The 18,505-nt window shown below is 45.5% G+C and overlaps 1 protein-coding gene across 4 annotated transcripts in view; it reads left to right on the plus strand.

The window, feature by feature from the left end:
- Positions 1–18,505, plus strand: part of APP (amyloid beta precursor protein) — a 143,100-nt gene that overhangs the window by 51,777 nt on the left and 72,818 nt on the right. For all 4 annotated transcript variants that reach the window (XM_035114850.2, XM_035114851.2, XM_035114852.2 and 1 more), the window contains exon 3: positions 5,287–5,416. In XM_035114850.2, coding sequence (XP_034970741.1) covers positions 5,287–5,416 — 130 coding nt within the window. The remainder of the gene's footprint in view (positions 1–5,286; positions 5,417–18,505) is intronic.

The following is an 18,505-nucleotide window of genomic DNA, read 5'->3' on the forward strand; positions in this document are numbered from 1 at the left end:
TGCAAAAAACTGCTTACTTGTCGCAATTCTATATTTATGAATCTCCACTGCCTTTTTTTAATCACTCTTTCCCGGGAGAAAAGGTCTGAGTTTGGGGTGGGGGAGACTAGGAACAAAATGCATAAGGGACTGAGAACATCCTAAAAGAACACATAGTTTTTAAAAGGCCATGCCAGGGTGTGTGGTTCTATGTGTGAATGTGGCATGGGTGCATGAGCGTGAATGGAGGGGAGGTTGAGTGGCTTTGGGCCTGCTCACCGTTGACATGTGGCCAGTGCCGATACAGTGTGTTCCTCTCCTTTTCTTTAAAGTTCGCGGCTGCCCTCATCTCAGCCAAGCAGTTTTATGGAGCCCCCAACCCACCACTAGTTTGCATAAGCCAGCGGCAGGGTGGGGGCTTGGCTGAGGAAGCTCCCATCCTTCTCCCGCTTGCATCTGAGCAGGATCTGGATCCGGGCTCCCTCAGCTGAGGGGTGAGGGATTTGCGCTCCCCAGCTGAGCAGCCCTGATCCTCCTCCTGCCAGCATGCAAGCAGGAGAAGGATTTGGGCTCCCTCAGCTGAGGAATGGGAGGCTCAGCGGGGAGAGTCTTGCTGGGGGGCAGGCGTCTTTGTGCTCTCCAGCTGAGAGGGCCGTGCCAGCGAAGGTGAAGGGAGCCCTGAGTTCGGAACCTGTCAGGTTCCGTCACAGTGCTCCCTTCATCTTTGGGCATGGGGGCAGGGGAGAGCAAGCGGCCTCTTTCTCCCAAGAAATGGAGGCCGCTTGTCTGCCCTCATACCTTGCCGGCGAAGGGAGCCTTGCAAACAGAGCCTGTCAGGCTCTGTCGCAGGGCTGCCTCCGTCTTGGGGAGTGGAAGGCCGGAGCCTTCGCACCCACCAGTTGAGCAGCGGGCTGGGGCCAGCTGCATTGGCCCTGACCTGCACGGCGTTGGGGTGAAAGCACCTCAACTCCTGTGCGGTGAGAGCTGAAGCAGTCTCACCTGGAGCCTCGCAGGCTGGGCCCAATGCAGCTCTTTTCAACATCGCAGGATATCGCCAAACTGTTTGGCTGGTGATCTACCGCGATGTTGAAAGCCTAATATCGCCCAGCCCTACTCATATTCAACATGTTATGGCTGTGCTGTGGTGACTCATGAGAACAATATCTCTGTTGTGACTCTGTCATTCCACTTCTGTTAAACAGCGTTGCTTACCACACTGATCCTTTTTGTTCCTTGGATAGCTTCTGGGTCTGCCAAGGATGTTTGTGGGTGGCATTGTTGCAATACATAGTGAAGAACCCATTATGCAGCCATTTAAAGCTAGATGAGGGGTAGACTTTCAGCACTAAATAAGGGATATTTGTTAAATGCCTGCCACTTGACATTCCATGCTCAAGTCAAGATGGAAGATTAGGAAGCACTGCCTTCACTTGCTTTAATAGAGTGAAATAAGATGGTTGTGCCTACAGAGATGGCAGGACAGTATGATCTCAATATGTATCAGGTGATGGGAGACTGTGTGGGCCAAAAATGTTAAGTTAAATAAAGAAAAGATTCAGTAGTACAGGCAGAAAATTAAGCCTGTTCCAAACTCCCAAGATAGACATGGTGGAGTAGAATGTTCAGTTGCTTTCTGTAGGAGATGCTGTTGTCCTAAGAACCTCAAGGCTGGTTGGCTGGAAGAGATCTATACAGTCATATGTAGCTCAGGGATGGAGAACCTACTTCCTAATTAGGTCCCAATTTCACCCATGAGGCCATTTCTTGCAAACCATGCCCACCTGTGTGACATCAAGTGTGGGGCAGGTGGCAACTCATCTGCCAAGAACCAGTTGGGAGCATTAAATTGCTTCCGACTGTTCCTCAGCATGGGTGTCATTGCAGTGTATGGGGATTGACAGGTGAGAGGTCCTGTTCCCTATCCCTGGTGTAGCTGCATCAAATGATCCATGTAAGATGCAGGAATAATCTTGCTTGCCAGCACAAGGCAAAGAATATATACTGTAGGTGACATAGGTAAAGTTTACTTCCAGTCGTGTTGACCTCTGATTTTGCCAGTTATGGTCATCTTGGCTCGGGTTCTATTTTAATTCATTAATTTAGAATTTATTTGTGTTAGAGGAAGTGAACCTCAGGGTCATATCCCATTTCCTCCTCCTCCGCTTCTACCTGCCTCTCATCTCTTGTCTTTAATACTGGTGCCATCATAACCATTCAGGATAGCGGGAATTTTCATGCAAAATGGAGGGAGTCTGTGTGCTCACAGACTTCTCTCTTAACCACGGTAAAAGGATTGGAAGCATAATGTCTGCATACACCTGTCTTAAGGCCAGGGCCATCTTAAGCATAGCTGGTGCTGTTGCGCAAACTATCCCGCCGGCGCCCCCCCTCCCATTTCCAAGCGCGGCTGCCGCACGGGCAGAGCAGCGCAGCGCCCCCTTGGCGCCACCCAGCCTTGCCTTAGGGCCGGCCCTGCTTAAGGCAGTTGTCTACCTTATCTATACTTAAGTAGTATAAAGAATTGTACAACTCACCAGGTTCAGAGGTGTTATAAAGCTGTCACCTAGGTTCAAGATCTTCTGGAATATGCACTCTTGTTTCCTCAGTGTTATTACACAGCTTTTAGAACTGGCAGGTAAACCTTCTCATGATGGGCCTTGCTATTTGTGAACAGTAATGTTTTTTTAAGTGCTGCCATGACATCATGTGTTTCAGCAATATTACATCATACAGACTTCTGATTCATTCTAGTTTAAATGGTGAATGCTAGAACCAAGCAGTGCATCAGAAGTCTACAGGGATATCTTAACGGAGTAGTAATCTTTCAAGCACTTTACTGTCTGCTGTAGGAAAATGCACCCCCAATGCTGCTCTTAAGAGATTGCACCTCAGAGAGAATTTTATTTTTTTAACAACTGGGAGATGAATTGTATCTGAAATATACAAAATAATTATGCTGCTGTGGAATAATTGACTTGCTTGACTAGCTACCCAAGCTTGATTTTAGAATTGTCATGGAGTGTATGGCAAACACACACACACACACACACACACAGAGAGAGAGAGAGAGAGAGAGACAGGCACACATTAAAAACAACAACCACTTCTTCTGTGAGGTGCTTAACCCTGCCTTAGTTATAATATATTGAATGATTTACCCTGTGAATCTGTGCCATAGATTTTCTATTTCCATGCTACACAAGAAGTTTTCTAATCTTAAGGCCATGGCAGAAAACACTTGCCATATTGAGGTAATTTCTGTGATGTCTGCAAGGTATATGTTGCAGCTCTAATTTGGATTAGAATTAGAATCTGCTCTTCATCCCATAAATGTTCATTCAGTGGATGGTGAGAGAAGGCTACTCCCAACAGCATACAACAGGTAGACCTGTGATTTACAGGGAAGTGGAATATGTCCCCTTAATCTGTTTTGTCCAATCTGCAACATGGAGCCTGTCTTTGTTTTGCTTTTCTACATCAGTTAATGGTAAAAGGTGACATGAAGGGGGGGGGGGAGGAAATTTAATTCTAATAGCCAAAGTCAGCTATATGTATACAGAGTGGAAAATACATTCAAGCACATGACACCGGTTTCTTATGAGATCTTGGGTAACCCACTCCTCCCCAAGCCGTGCAAACAAAAATGGCAGAATGCGTATATTTTACTGCATCTTAAAGTAGGTGCGTCTGTGTGATTGATGATACATTGCTGTGTACGGCAAATGAGTAATAGGAGAAAGAACTATAATAAAACATATGCTGAAAAATTAGGATTGGGCATCTCCCATTTCAGAAATTAAGTACACGGAAGGTGTGTGGAGTCCAAGCAATTTAGGGCGTCACAGATTAATAGCAGCCACTTGAATTGTGCTTGGAAGACTACAAAGAAGCAAATTCAGGCTCCATAATTCACTTCTGTCAACAGCTGGCATGCTGTATTTTTCACTAGCTGTATCTTCCAAACATTCTTCAAATTCTTGGTAAGAACATTTTATTATTATTATTGTTCCCGGTAATCTTCCTTCTAACAAAACCTGTTCATTTTGTGCACAAAATCAGGGGAAACATTTTTTTTCCCCTGAAGTATTTTCTATAGATTGCTAGTCCTTTAAAATCATTTCTCGGCCACTGAAACAGATGGACAGTATTTAATCTCGATCATCAGAGTGCACCTACGATCCAGTGCCTATTCCACAGTAGGTGAGGGCAGACTACTCTTTATCAAGTGGTAATAAATATCTTGGAATTGCATATGAAAGTTGGACTTCTGGTGCTCATGTTGGTTCCTCCTATGTGACCCTACTGCATCCACATGGTTTCTGCCTTCCTGTTTTCCAGTCCCACTGGAGAGTGTCTTGTTTTTGTAGTTATTAAACCAAAACATGGGCGGGGCGAGATGCTGCTGCTGTTAGTAACATTGCTTTCCTTGGATATGTGAAACACGACTGACTGCCTTTGTGGTTTTAAAAATATATTTATTGGACTTTTATAAACACAAGTTGTAAACATAATGGATCATTCTTACAGAAAACTACAAGAAATCAGTATCATGAATGTATGGACAAGATCATTACAACAAGATGGTACAAGGAATTGGGTATCTAAATCTGGGGGCAAAATTTATTTAGCCACAGATTAATGTTTAATTGAGGAGGTATATGATTATTTTCTTTGTTGCATGTAAATTGTATGTAATTTACATAAATTGACTGCCCCTGTGTTTAGAAACAAGTACAGGAAAGTCGCCCCTGCAAACATAACTCCCGAACGCCCTGCTTGCAAAATGTACTGTGGATAGGCTGGTGTGTACTAGAATGTTACCCGGTAATAAGTTTTCACAAACCTCAGTAATAATGCCCCCCTCCACCTCTTTCCCCCTTTTCTTCTTAATGTAGCACTAATGTCTCAACAAATAAAACTGCTCTGTAAAAAATGTAACTTGAAAAAAGAGACATTGCACACAAACTTTTGTAAACCAAGGAATCTTTAATAAAAATATGTTAACAAAACAAAACTATGCCACCTCCAGCTCCAAATACACATTCATTCATTCATTCAATCATTTCCTACATTCAGTGCCTCCTGCATGAATACAGTATTTAACTAATCTTCCCTTGAAAATAATCAAGAAAAAGAGGTTCCAAAATTTTAGGTAGTGTTTGCACTGAGGAACCAAGTTAGGAAATGTTTTTCAGCATTCTGTTCCAAATAAATATTCATCCCTGTAAATAACAACAACAACAACAACAACAACAACAATGTGTCTCTTATTTCAATTAACTGTGCTCTTTGCATTTTGATTAATAGGTTTACCCTGAACTGCAAATTACCAATGTTGTTGAAGCCAATCAACCTGTAACAATCCAGAACTGGTGCAAGCGGGGATGGAAACAATGCAGAAGTCACCCTCACATTGTAGTTCCATATAGGTGCTTAGGTGAGTATTCATAAATATTTTCTGTGAGCTTTAACTGCATATATTTGCTCTGTCCTCCTCCACAAACACTCCCCTGCCCTGCTTTCCCACTGAGCAAGCTATAGCTTATGTAATAACATCAGGTGTTTTTTTCTCTTTTCTTTTAAGTGTTGCATTTTGGAAAAGTAATAATTAAATTGAATAGTACTGGTATTTACTCCTAAACAAACCAGCAAGAAAATCCCTGAGGCAAAATGTTCTCACTACCTCCCTGTGCAGTTAATCTGGAGAAGGGATGAAGCAGAATCAAGCATTTCTAGTTAGTTTCGGTTTCCGGTAGGAACCATTTAAACTTTTGGTTAACTTTTTACATAAATATCAGTGGGACTTAAAAGGTGTTAAACTGGCTGGATTGCGTGTATGTCATTTTGAGGTTTTGTATATTGCTTTAACTCCAGCTTTCATTTTATTTTTAGTCTACCGTGTTTCTCATATTTTAAGGCATCCCCAAAAAATAAGCCATGACAGGATTTCTAAGGGTTGGTGAAAAATAAGACATACCCCGAAAATAAGCCATGTCGTGTAGCCCCGACCGAGCGAGAGGCGAAGGCGCGGGACCCATCAGGAGCTCCCTGCCTGCTTCCCCGAGCCGTCGCGCATCGGGGGACAGAGCCGAAGATCGGCGGGCGCTCCTTGCTGGGCTTGACAAGCCCGGGAAACAGCGCCCGCCGATCTTCGGACCTGTGCTGTGTGACAGGCGGGGGTGGAGGGGGGAAGCGGAGATCGTTCTCCGCTCTCCCCCCACCCCCGCCTGTCACCAAAGATCGGCGGGCGCTGTTTGCTGGGCTTGACAAGCCCGGCAAAGAGCGCCCGCCGATCTTCGGACCTGTCCTGTGTGACAGGCGGGGGTGGGGGGGAAGCGGAGATCGTTCTCCGCTCTCCCCCCACCCCCGCCTGTCACCAAAGATCGGCGGGCGCTCCTTGCTGGGCTTGACAAGTCCGGCAAACAGCGCCCGCCGATCTTCGGACCTGTCCTGTGTGACAGGCGGGGGTGGGGGGGAAGCGGAGATCGTGCTCCGCTCTCCCCCCACCCCCGCCTGTCACCAAAGATCGGCGGGCGCTCCTTGCTGGGCTTGACAAGCCCGGCAAACAGCGCCCACCGATCTTCGGCCCTGTGCTGTATGACGGGCGGGGGTGGGGGGAAGCGGAGATCGTGCTCCGCTCTCCCCCCACCCCCGCCTGTCACCGAAGATCGGCGGGCGCTCCTTGCTGGGCTTGACAAGCCCGGCAAACAGCGCCCGCCGACCTGTGCTGTGTGACAGGCGGGGGTGGGGGGGAAGCGGAGATCGTTCTCCGCTCTCCCCCCACCCCCGCCTGTCACCGAAGATCGGCGGGCGCTGTTTGCTGGGCTTGACAAGCCCGGCAAACAGCGCCCGCCGATCTTCGGACCTGTCCTGTGTGACAGGCGGGGGTGGGGGGGGAAGCGGAGATCGTTCTCCGCTCTCCCCCCACCCCCGCCTGTCACCAAAGATCGGCGGGCGCTCCTTGCTGGGCTTGACAAGCCCGGCAAACAGCGCCCGCCGATCTTCGGACCTGTCCTGTGTGACAGGCGGGGGTGGGGGGGGAAGCGGAGATCGTTCTCCGCTCTCCCCCCACCCCCGCCTGTCACCAAAGATCGGCGGGCGCTCCTTGCTGGGCTTGACAAGCCCGGCAAACAGCGCCCGCCGATCTTCGGACCTGTCCTGTGTGACAGGCGGGGGTGGGGGGGGAAGCGGAGATCGTTCTCCGCTCTCCCCCCACCCCCGCCTGTCACCAAAGATCGGCGGGCGCTCCTTGCTGGGCTTGACAAGCCCGGCAAACAGCGCCCGCCGATCTTCGGACCTGTCCTGTGTGACAGGCGGGGGTGGGGGGGGAAGCGGAGATCGTTCTCCGCTCTCCCCCCACCCCCGCCTGTCACCAAAGATCGGCGGGCGCTCCTTGCTGGGCTTGACAAGCCCGGCAAACAGCGCCCGCCGATCTTCGGACCTGTCCTGTGTGACAGGCGGGGGTGGGGGGGGAAGCGGAGATCGTTCTCCGCTCTCCCCCCACCCCCGCCTGTCACCAAAGATCGGCGGGCGCTCCTTGCTGGGCTTGACAAGCCCGGCAAACAGCGCCCGCCGATCTTCGGACCTGTCCTGTGTGACAGGCGGGGGTGGGGGGGGAAGCGGAGATCGTTCTCCGCTCTCCCCCCACCCCCGCCTGTCACCAAAGATCGGCGGGCGCTCCTTGCTGGGCTTGACAAGCCCGGCAAACAGCGCCCGCCGATCTTCGGACCTGTCCTGTGTGACGGGCGGGGGTGGGGGGAAGCGGAGATCGTGCTCCGCTCTCCCCCCACCCCCGCCTGTCACCGAAGATCGGCGGGCGCTGTTTGCTGGGCTTGACAAGCCCGGCAAACAGCGCCCGCCGATCTTCGGACCTGTCCTGTGTGACAGGCGGGGTGGGGGGGAAGCGGAGATCGTTCTCCGCTCTCCCCCCACCCCCGCCTGTCACCAAAGATCGGCGGGCGCTCCTTGCTGGGCTTGACAAGCCCGGCAAACAGCGCCCGCCGATCTTCGGACCTGTCCTGTGTGACAGGCGGGGGTGGGGGGGGAGCGGAGATCGTTCTCCGTTCTCCCCCCACCCCCGCCTGTCACCAAAGATCGGCGGGCGCTCCTTGCTGGGCTTGACAAGCCCAGCAAACAGCGCCCGCCGATCTTCGGACCTGTCCTGTGTGACAGGCGGGGGTGGGGGGGGAAGCGGAGATCGTTCTCCGCTCTCCCCCCACCCCCGCCTGTCACCAAAGATCGGCGGGCGCTCCTTGCTGGGCTTGACAAGCCCGGCAAACAGCGCCCGCCGATCTTCGGACCTGTCCTGTGTGACAGGCGGGGGTGGGGGGGAAGCGGAGATCGTTCTCCGCTCTCCCCCCACCCCCGCCTGTCAGCAAAGATCGGCGGGCGCTCCTAGCTGGGCTTGACAAGCCCGGCAAACAGCGCCCGCCGACCTGTGCTGTGTGACAGGCGGGGGTGGGGGGGAAGCGGAGATCGTTCTCCGCTCTCCGCCCACCCCCGCCTGTCACCGAAGATCAGCGGGCGCTGTTTGCTGGGCTTGACAAGCCCGGCAAACAGCGCCCGCGTGCACTTTATTAAAAAATAAGACATCCCTCAAAAATAAGCCATGTCGTGTTTTTTTGAAGAAAAAATTAATATAAGACATGACTTATAATATGAGAAACACGGTACAGAGGTTATAACCTAGCTGTGATTATAAAAGAAAACCCTAACCATGTTAGTTCTCAAGTGTTCCTGGTGTCTGCCTTTTCGATCCCTTTGCATATGGACCAATTGCCTTGTGGCATTCCTGTTTTTGTAAAGGCATTCCTCAGTCACATTTCAGCCTTAACTCTCAATAGAATTGCTAGGTGGGCAGGAGCTGGGACCGAGCAACGGGAGCTCACCCCGTTGCAGGGATTTGAACCGCCGACCTTCTGATCAGCAAGCCCTAGACTCTGTGGTTTAACCCACAGCGCCACCTGGGTCCATAGGCTACTAGGTCCATGCTATGACTGTAGCACAGCAGTACATAATGGTGAGATGGTGGATAACTTTTATAGAAGAAGATGAACTTTAGGAATGTAGTGATATTGTTGAAAGCACAGTGCTTGCTTGACTTTATGGAGCGATTTAATGAAAGTTTAGTTAGTGGGCACGCTTGTGAGGGCTCTTAGGCACATTACCATCAACTTTAGTTTTTCAGCTACATTTAAATTTTAGTTCAAGAGCTGCTGAAGTTCCTTCAGTCTGTTTCTGCAGTTAGATGCTTGGCTTTTTCACAAGGGTGAGAATTACTATTTGACTAGCAGATGTATGTCTGCTCTCATGCCAGAGAATATTCATGATCCATTTTTGTGCTGGCCTTCAGCATTGCCCTTTGGGGATTTGTTGCAGAGAAGCCCTTCAACACTAGACTGCTTCCTTAGCTCTTTTCCTTAGTGAAATGGCTTATACAGTATGACAGGCAGGCATCTTGCATGTAGCAAAAGATCCAGCAATATCGATTGAGTTTATTAGATTACAGGGGTTGCTTTGAGTTAATGGGGCTAGAGCATGGAAAGTAGAAATTATTTAAACAATTAAAAATCAGAACCTGTAATCTGTGAAAACTGTACACTAATTTTGTGACTATTTTGCATTTATAAGAGATCCTGATTTATATCAGTGAAGAGAAACGGCAGTTTCCCCCAGCCAATTTGGAAGGGTAGTGGTGGGGAGTGGGGAAGTCCCATTGTGCTGGGTAGTAGTGCAACTGTTAAGTTGAATTTGACGCAGTGTTACAATAGTCTTGTATAAGAAGACTTTTCTGATATAAAAGAATGGGTGGCATGCAGTAATAGTGTTCTGTTTGTGCAACGAACACTTCAGCAATGGGACTTTCCCTCCCTTCTCTCCCCCAGACCCTCTGCAATGGAAAGTTGGAGAGCCCTCAAGCACATTTGGAGAGAAGGTGGAATTACAGGCAGAAAGGAAAATCCCATTGCACCAACTAGCATAACCTTTGATCTCACTTGTAATCTTTAATATTTTCTTTCAAAGAATAGTATATTCCTCATGAACCTGACATCACAGTCAGACCATATTGATTTACTCCCAGGTACATGGGTGTAAGCTTGGAGCCTAAATCTCTTGTAGATACATCTCTAAATTGAATAATGAATTTAGAAACTGCACTAGTAGGGTCCTAATCGTTTAGTAAGAAATAGGTACTTGTGGTATCTTGTTTTTTGTTTCCAATATTTAGCTTTAGCTGCAGCTAAAAGGTGAGAGATTATTTCTATTTCTTCCCTTATTTATAGATAAAATCAGTTATGGTTTTAAAATATGCCATTCATACAAGCGGCAATGTTGTCAAAATTGCTAGTACTGTAAAATGTCAGGTCATTTCACATGATGAATGTATTTCACTTTCATCTGATTCAAAGACAGAACTAGCTCTACGCTAGATACTCTCTAAAGGTTACCCCATTAATCTTTGCATTCAATATCCAAGTTTCAGAATGGTTTTTGCTGCCATCTCCTTTATTACAGAGGGGTATGGGTGGGGCTATTCCTCACATGTAGTATCAGTGTGAGGGTGGTCATTAATGAGTAGCTTAGGAAAACACTTGCATACACATATTCACCTTTGAAGTTCAAATCACCTACAGGTACTAAGTGTTGCAATGTTTTGAAATGTTAATTTCCTATTTGGGACAAATGAAGTGCAACGCCAAATATGGAAGCATTTCAGTAGCTTTGCTGAAGGACCTTGTAATTTTTACATGTAAAGATCCCATTGATTGAAATGGAACCTTCCAAGTAAATGTACCTGGGATCCAAAACCTAAAAATGGGCGGCAACTTTAATATGTGCTCTGGGCATAAAAAAGCACACGTGTAAACAACAAATAAAAATCCACATTAAGGATATTCCATTTAAGGGTTGCCCATGCAACTCAGATGTGGCTATTGCTAGCTTGTTTCTTGATGCAATCATTGGCCTTTCTCCTTAGTTGGAGTCGCCTCTCTCCTTTCAAATAAGCTTTCCCTCCAAAGAGACATACATCCGGATAGTAGCCTTCCTATCTACTGCCTGATCGATGGGACAAGATTAACTAATTGTGTCTCAGAATTTTAATGTCACTGTGGATTTAGCTTATCGTGCTCTCATAAATTGGTTCTGTCTCCACTTCGCTGTGTGATTGAGAGAGACCAGCCTTACAGAGCTCCATTTTGCTTTTAAATAAAGAATGCATTAAGTCTCAGCATGGTCAACAGAACTGCATTTAAGTTACGGGATAACCTAGCATTGGTAGTGGACACAGCCCTTTTGCAATGAGATGATGACAGTGGGGGCAAGCCAGAGTGGTGGGCAGTGTTAGCCAAACCATGGCAGGGGGCCTACAGGAATGACCCAGAAGGTGCATAATCACTTTCCTCAGCTATTGACAAGATGGAGGTCTACAAGTGTCTGGCCTTTGAAGTTTTTCAGATTCTCTTGACCAGATGGTCCCTTCAGACAAACTGCATCTGGTATGGTCCTTTCACTGTCTGGTACGATATACAGCAAGATGTCAAAACCAGCAAGATGTCAAAACCAGGGGCCAGCAAACTTTTTCAGCAGAGGGCCAGTCCACTGTCCCTCAGACCTTGTGGGGGCCGGACTGTATTTTGAAAGAGAGGAAAAAACAAATTCCTATGGCCCACAAATAACCCAGAGATGCATTTTAAATAAAAGCACACATTCTACTCATGTAAAAACACCAGGCAGGCCCCACAAATAACCCAGAGATGCATTTTTAAATAAAAGGACACATTCTACTCATGTAAAAAACACGCTGATTCCCGGACTGTCTGTCTGCTGGATCTAGAAGGCGATTGGGCTGCATCTGGCCCCCAGGCCTTAGTTTGCCTCCCCATGGTCAAAACGCAGCAGGTGTGGAGGACTCCCTGGTTCTGAATGGGGTAACTGTGCCCCTGAAGGACCAGGTGCGCAGCCTGGGAGTAATTTTGGACTCACAGCTTTCCATGGAGGCGCAGGTCAATTCTGTGTCCAGGGCAGCTGTCTATCAGCTCCATCTGGTACGCAGGCTGAGACCCTACCTGCCGGCGGAATGTCTCACCAGAGTGGTGCATGCTCGAGTTATCTCTCGCTTGGACTACTGCAATGCGCTCTACATGGGGCTACCTTTGAAGGTGAAAACTACAACTAATCCAGAATGCAGCAGCTAGACTGGTGACTGGGAGCGGCCACCGAGACCACATAACACTGGTCTTGAAAGATCTACATTGGCTCCCAGTACGTTTCCGAGCACAAATCAAAGTGTTGGTACTGACCTTTAAAGCCCTAAATGGCCTTGGTCCACTCCCATCGTTCTGCCCGGACACTGAGGTCCAGCACCGAGGGCCTTCTGGCGGTTCCCTCGTTGCGAGAAGCCAAGTTACAGGGAACCAGGCAGAGGGCCTTCTGATGTGGAATGCTCTCCCATCAGATGTCAAAGAGAAAAACATCTACCAGATTTTTAGAACACATCTGAAGGCAGCCCTGTTCAGGGAGGCTTTTAATGTTTAACAGATTACTGTATTTTATTTTTCTGTTGGAAGCCGCCCAGAGTGGCTTGGGAAACCCAGCCAGATGGGCAGGGTACAAATAAATTATTATTATTATTATTATTATTATTATTATTATTATTATTATTGCTGCAGATAGAAACCCCATACCACAGTCTGGGCTGTCCCCCCACCCAAGGTAGTGGCTCCTGTTTTAAAAAGATTCAAGTGCAAACTATGCATTTAAACACAATGTGTAATTTTGGACACCATTTTTTCCAGTGGCAGAAAAGTTCCAATTTTAATGTATGCAGATGACGCTGTACTTCTTTCTCAAACCAAAGTTGGCTTGAAACGAGCGTTAGAGAAATTCAGTGATCATTTTATTCTGTATTACTTGCTTTCCCCTTTTCAGTTTTATAGAAAGCCTGTTTGTGCTCTTGACCTTCAAAAGTTGACATATTCACCCTGCAAGAACCAGTTCATTAATGTCGATTTGCAGGAATTTAGCTCTTCCTCATCACAAGTTAGGATTACGATCAAATATTTGAAACAGTCCGTTCCATTTTCATTATGACAAAAGATTTCTCAGATGGCTCTTTGTGCCTTGCTGGAGTAGCAATAGAAAAAGCTAATGTTTTATGCTTAGCAGCTCTTGTTGTTGAAACACTTGGAGAGAGAGAAAGAGCGGAGAACTAATGGAATAGTTTTGTGCAGGACTGCATTATGTGAAATGACACATTTTGGAATCTGGCAATTCTTAGTAGATTTCCATAAAGCAGCACAATGATGGCACCTGCCAGCTTTCAGCTGATATGATCGCTTAACTCAGAACATCTCCCCAGGGAAGGTTACAGCACTTGGTTGATGTGAAAACGTGCAATATTTTTGCAAGATGGATATGTTGACGTTTGAAGGTCAAGCATAGAATAACACTTCTTTTCTCATTCATCCACATGTAACATTCTCAGCACAGGTTCTAGGGTATGTTTTTGCAATGATGACAGGCATGCTTCTACAGAAAGGGTATATTCCTAGTGTCGTGGCTGGTTGGGGTGTACCTGGGTTATAAAGCACTGGGAAAACAAGAGATGGAACAGGAACTAGAACTTGTGAGAGAACTATTTGTTAAATTGCACAGTTGTTCACATGAAACTGAGCTGTATGATAAGGTATTCAGATTTTTTTTCAATGAATCTGGGGACACCTTTCAACTTCAGTTGGAATGGATGGATTTTGTCTGGGGACTGATGTGTAAATCTGGGAACTGTCCCTGGGAAACGGGGACATCTGGTAACCTTAATGTATGACCAGTAATATTTCTTTTTAGGCTCATGCAGTATTAGCATTTCTTACTGGGAATATATAAAGTGGGATAATATAATAATTATGTTAACAAGATAGACCTGGAAAAAATTGCCAGATCCAGATTGCAAGATTTTAGCTACAGCTGAAGGGCCACTTAGCCCATCACTGGTTTAGTGTGGGAAAAGGAAATGGTGTAGCATCAGACTAGAGAAAATGGAGTAGATGGTTTGTTAAATTTCCAATCCATCTCGATATTGGTGGCATGGTTGGAGCCTCAAGAGAAAAGTAGAGAACAAGATAATTATTTCAAAGTAACATGCAGTTAATCATGTATGAATCATTTATGCAAGTGGTATCAGAGCTGCAAAATTTCAAATGTTTCTGCATTAACTGCAAAATCGAACTTTTTATGAGTAAGCAACTACTTGTGCAAAAAAATGCTGATGTCAAGAAGGTTCCTTCCCCACAAAAAATTCAAACCTCAAGATGTAAGACAATGGAAAGCAGCACCATGGTACCTCGAGTTACAAATGCCTCAGGTTACAAACTCCGTTAACCTGGAAGAGTTACCTCGAGTTGAGAACTTTGCCCCAGGATGAGAATGGAAATCATGTGCCGGCGGCACAGCGGCAGCAAGAGGCCCCATTAGCGAAAGCATGCCTCTAGTTAAGAACAGTTTCAGGTTAAGAACAGACTTCCATAATGAATTAAGTTCGTAACTAGAGGTACCACTGTATTTGTGTATTGGTCATTGTGCTGTGGGTCAACAGGCTAACAATATAGTGTACCTGGTGGCCGCAGTTGGACACAATGCTAAGCCAAAAACTAATTAAGCAAATAAGCTTAAGCAAATTAGTCAAAAGCAGATAGAAGGGGGCAACCTGTGCAAAGTCCAGAGAGCAGACAAACTACATGTTACTCTTAATGCATAGCATGTAGCTACATCTCATGTTTTCATGTGTGTTGGGGAGGGGAGTGATTGTCATCAGATCCCAGTGTGTAGAGAGGGGAGGTTCACCTCTTCTCAGTTGTGATCCCCCTCAATTTGCAACTACAAGACTTTGAAAAAAAAGAACACTTTCCATTGGCACCAGTAGAATCTAATTAGTCAGACAGGTTCATGTTGAAGATGGCAGTCCTTTGAGCAAATACTGTGCAGAGTTCTTGTATGGGAAGGTTTACATTTACAGAAGGGTAGAACTTCTTGTGAAACAGGTTCCAGGAAAGGCATGGATGTGTGTACAAAATACAGTTCTTAAAGCCTTCACCAACCTCTATGGCTTCCAGATGTTTTGAACTGCAACTTCCATCAGCCCCAGCATAGTGAGAGACCAGCTTAAAACAGTGCAAAACTATGGAGCATCAAGTACTAGGTGAAGGAATTTCCAAGTGCTTCAAAGAATGTTAAGTGAGTGCCAGCTGAGCAGCTGTTTGTTCCTATCTCTTTCTTGATCTTCCTGTTCAAGGTTCCCTAGGCTCAGTGGGAATGCAGTTTCCGCCAGCCCTCCCTTGGGAATGTAGTATGAACTGTTCAATTCCGCAGCAGCTGCTAAATGCTAGGGTTACTTCTTCAGTTGTTGAGCAGATGTGATTAGTGACATGGTCTGGATGATTAGTAAGGTGAAGATTCTCATCAACTGGAGCTGGGCTGTGTAATTTTAGAACTGTTTCTATTGTGTTTTTAAAAAAATACCACTAAACAGTATCATGTTGCAGGTACCTCTTCAAGCATCTTATTTTAGAATGAAGCAGTATAAAAGAGAGAAATCCTGTGTTATCAGGGGCATGAATCACAATGATTACAACAGTGGTTCTCAAAGGGTGGGTGCACCACACTGGCGTGGCAGGAGAGGATGGTAAGTGTGGTGGGAAGATTCTAGAACAATCAAAGAAACATTTAAATGTTTCAGGGTAGTATATAGCGACCCAGGTGGCGCTGTGGGTTAAACCACAGAGCCTAGGGCTTGCTGATCAGAAGGTTGGCGGTTCGAATCCCTGCAACGGGGTGAGCTCCTGTTGCTCGGTCTCAGCTCCTGCCCACCTAGCAGTTCGAAAGCACATCAAAGTGCAAGTAGATAAATAGGGACCACTCCGGCGGGAAGGTAAACGGCGTTTCCGTGCGCTGCTCCGGTTCGCCAGAATCAGCTTTCTCATGCTGGCCACATGACCCGGAAGCTGTCTGCGGACAAACGCCGGCTCCCTCGGCCTATAGAGTCAGACACGACTGGACCTGATGGTCAGGGGCCCCTTTACCTTTTAGTATATAGCATAATATAATATCATTTTTTCCTTTGCAAAATACGTATAAGGATCTTTTCAGAATGAGAGCAAGAACATCAAGTGATACTGAGGACAAACCTAGTTGTGATTTCCAAAGTATTTCTTATAAAAATAAAATAAAATGGTGTTGCCCAGAGCACTGGTCTACAGCTAGGTGATTATATACTCCAATTCCTCAAAAATAAGTCATGTTCTTTAGCTGTTTCTGCTCTGCCTGAGATTGCACGATATGTTCTATGCATAATATGCCTGCATTTTGGGAATATGCATGTATATTTCAGGCTGATTTAATATTGATGTCTGGGTATAAGAATTACGGGCAAGCTTCCTTTTTAAGGCAGGAGAATAAAAGGCAACAAAAACACAAGCGAGGTGCTAATTTCATAGCTCACTGACTTCCATTTTAACACGGTACCTTTTGGGAATACTAAAGGAAAAGATGCTCTAAAATACTACTCTTTGTTTATGGGATTAATACGATTAGGATAGTTCTTAAAAGGTAATTCTTAAAAGGTAAAGTGATCCTTTGTTTTTCTGCTGGTGGTTTGGATGGAGCAATTAGTTGAATTGACATTTCTGGAAGGAACTTTCAGGCTTTGTTACCGTATATACTTCAGTTTCATAAATATGCATCTGGGATTGTTTCTGTTGGTGTCCCTAGAGAATCATCTTACTCAAGGCAAATGTTGTATGTGTTGTTCTGTGCTCCCATTATAACAGTTTTGCTACAGTATGCCAGCCATATGCAGATGTGTCAACTAAGATAGGCAAGTACAGTGGCTTTCTGGTTTTCTACAGGTTTATTTGCTTAACACTATAATCTTAACACATTTGTCTTCAGTTACTACTGCTGTGAATGGTTGCTGCACTGACTTTGCATACATTTTAAGCTCTAATTGAATTGTTACAAACCATTTTGCACATCTTCACCATTTCCACAGCAACTTTTTATTCCTTCTACACCTTTGTAGAAACACTTACAAACTAAGGATCCAATCGAGTGGAAATCCACTCGATTGGACTATACTTCACCAAAGCCTGACATAATAATTAGTCATTCAGGGTGCTACAAAACACCTTAAACTCCTTTTGTTGTTTAAACATGGCTCAGTGATGACCAATAGGCTTTCAGGTGCATATTTTTTGTTGTTGTCGTTTAGTCGTGTCCGACTCTTCGTGACCCATGGACCATAGCACGCCAGGCACTCCTGTCTTCTGGCTTTCACGTGCATATACAACAGACCAATCTCTTGTACAGCCCCACAAACCTTTCTGTTCATTTTTGCATTGCTCAGTAGCATTGTGGGTGTGGTTGACATAGGCCCCATTTGGGTATAACACAAACCATTCTGGGTGTGGTTGACATAGGCCCCATTTGGGTATAACAGAAACCATTGTGGGTGTGGTTGACATAGGCCCCATTTGGGTATAACACAAACCATTTGTTTTAACTATGGCTTGTTGGACAAGCAGGATTTGTCTTCCAGATGAGCAAAGAAACTGCAGGTTGTTTCAAACCAATGTTCATTTGTTGTCTCCCCTCCCACCCTGTTTGTTGGCCATAAACAAACCACAATATTCCAGGGTAGGTCCCAGCAATATAAAAAAATATGATATTAAAATCAGTTTATGCATTTGTGTTTCCTTTTTATATTGGACAAGTTTTCAGTCACCTTGCATGTTTAGGTTGTTATATATTGACTTACTATCAGAAGCCATGGTGATGTGGCTCTCTTGCTGCACCCATTAATCCAAAGTTGCACGGCAGGCCTGTTTACGTAAACACCTAAACTTGAAACACCAGCCGTGAAGGAATAAAATACAGGGGAAAGGTTTTTATTCAAAACCTGAAGAAGCAACAAGAAAATGATACAGTATTTCAGGGGAATTTTAGATGGGCATCTGCAAATGTAACAAAGCATGTTAAATAAGCTTTTCCTAAGCAAATGCATCCCCCATGATGCGTACGATTTGAATAACACTTAGTGTGTCTGGAAAAATAATGTGTTTTCATTAATATTCGGCAGCCACCTCCGTTCTGTTTTTGATGCCTGCTAAAAAGGTTTCTGTTTATGCAAGCCTACCTAGGCATGTAATTTCTATTGTGTATACTGGTTTTTAAACTCTGCTTGTTTTATGAATTTTGATAATTTTATTATGTTAGCTTTCCCCCCATAAAGTCTATTTATTTTCCTGGTGTCTCCCTATAAATATTTTATACCATTTACTGTAAGCAGCTTAGAAATTATTATTCTGTGTTGAATAAGCGGTACCTATATACATTTCGTTAAATATAAATAAATAAGATGTAACCAGACAGAAAAGCAGCAGCATTTGCTGAATTCTTCTATATTTAAAACTTGAATGTTTAGATTAGTCTAAATAAGCAAGATCAACCTAGAAAACACAGCCATTTTAAACAG

The sequence above is a fragment of the Zootoca vivipara genome, chromosome 4 (assembly GCF_963506605.1).
Source record: "Zootoca vivipara chromosome 4, rZooViv1.1, whole genome shotgun sequence".
In the NCBI taxonomy this organism is placed as follows: Eukaryota; Metazoa; Chordata; class Lepidosauria; order Squamata; family Lacertidae; genus Zootoca; species Zootoca vivipara.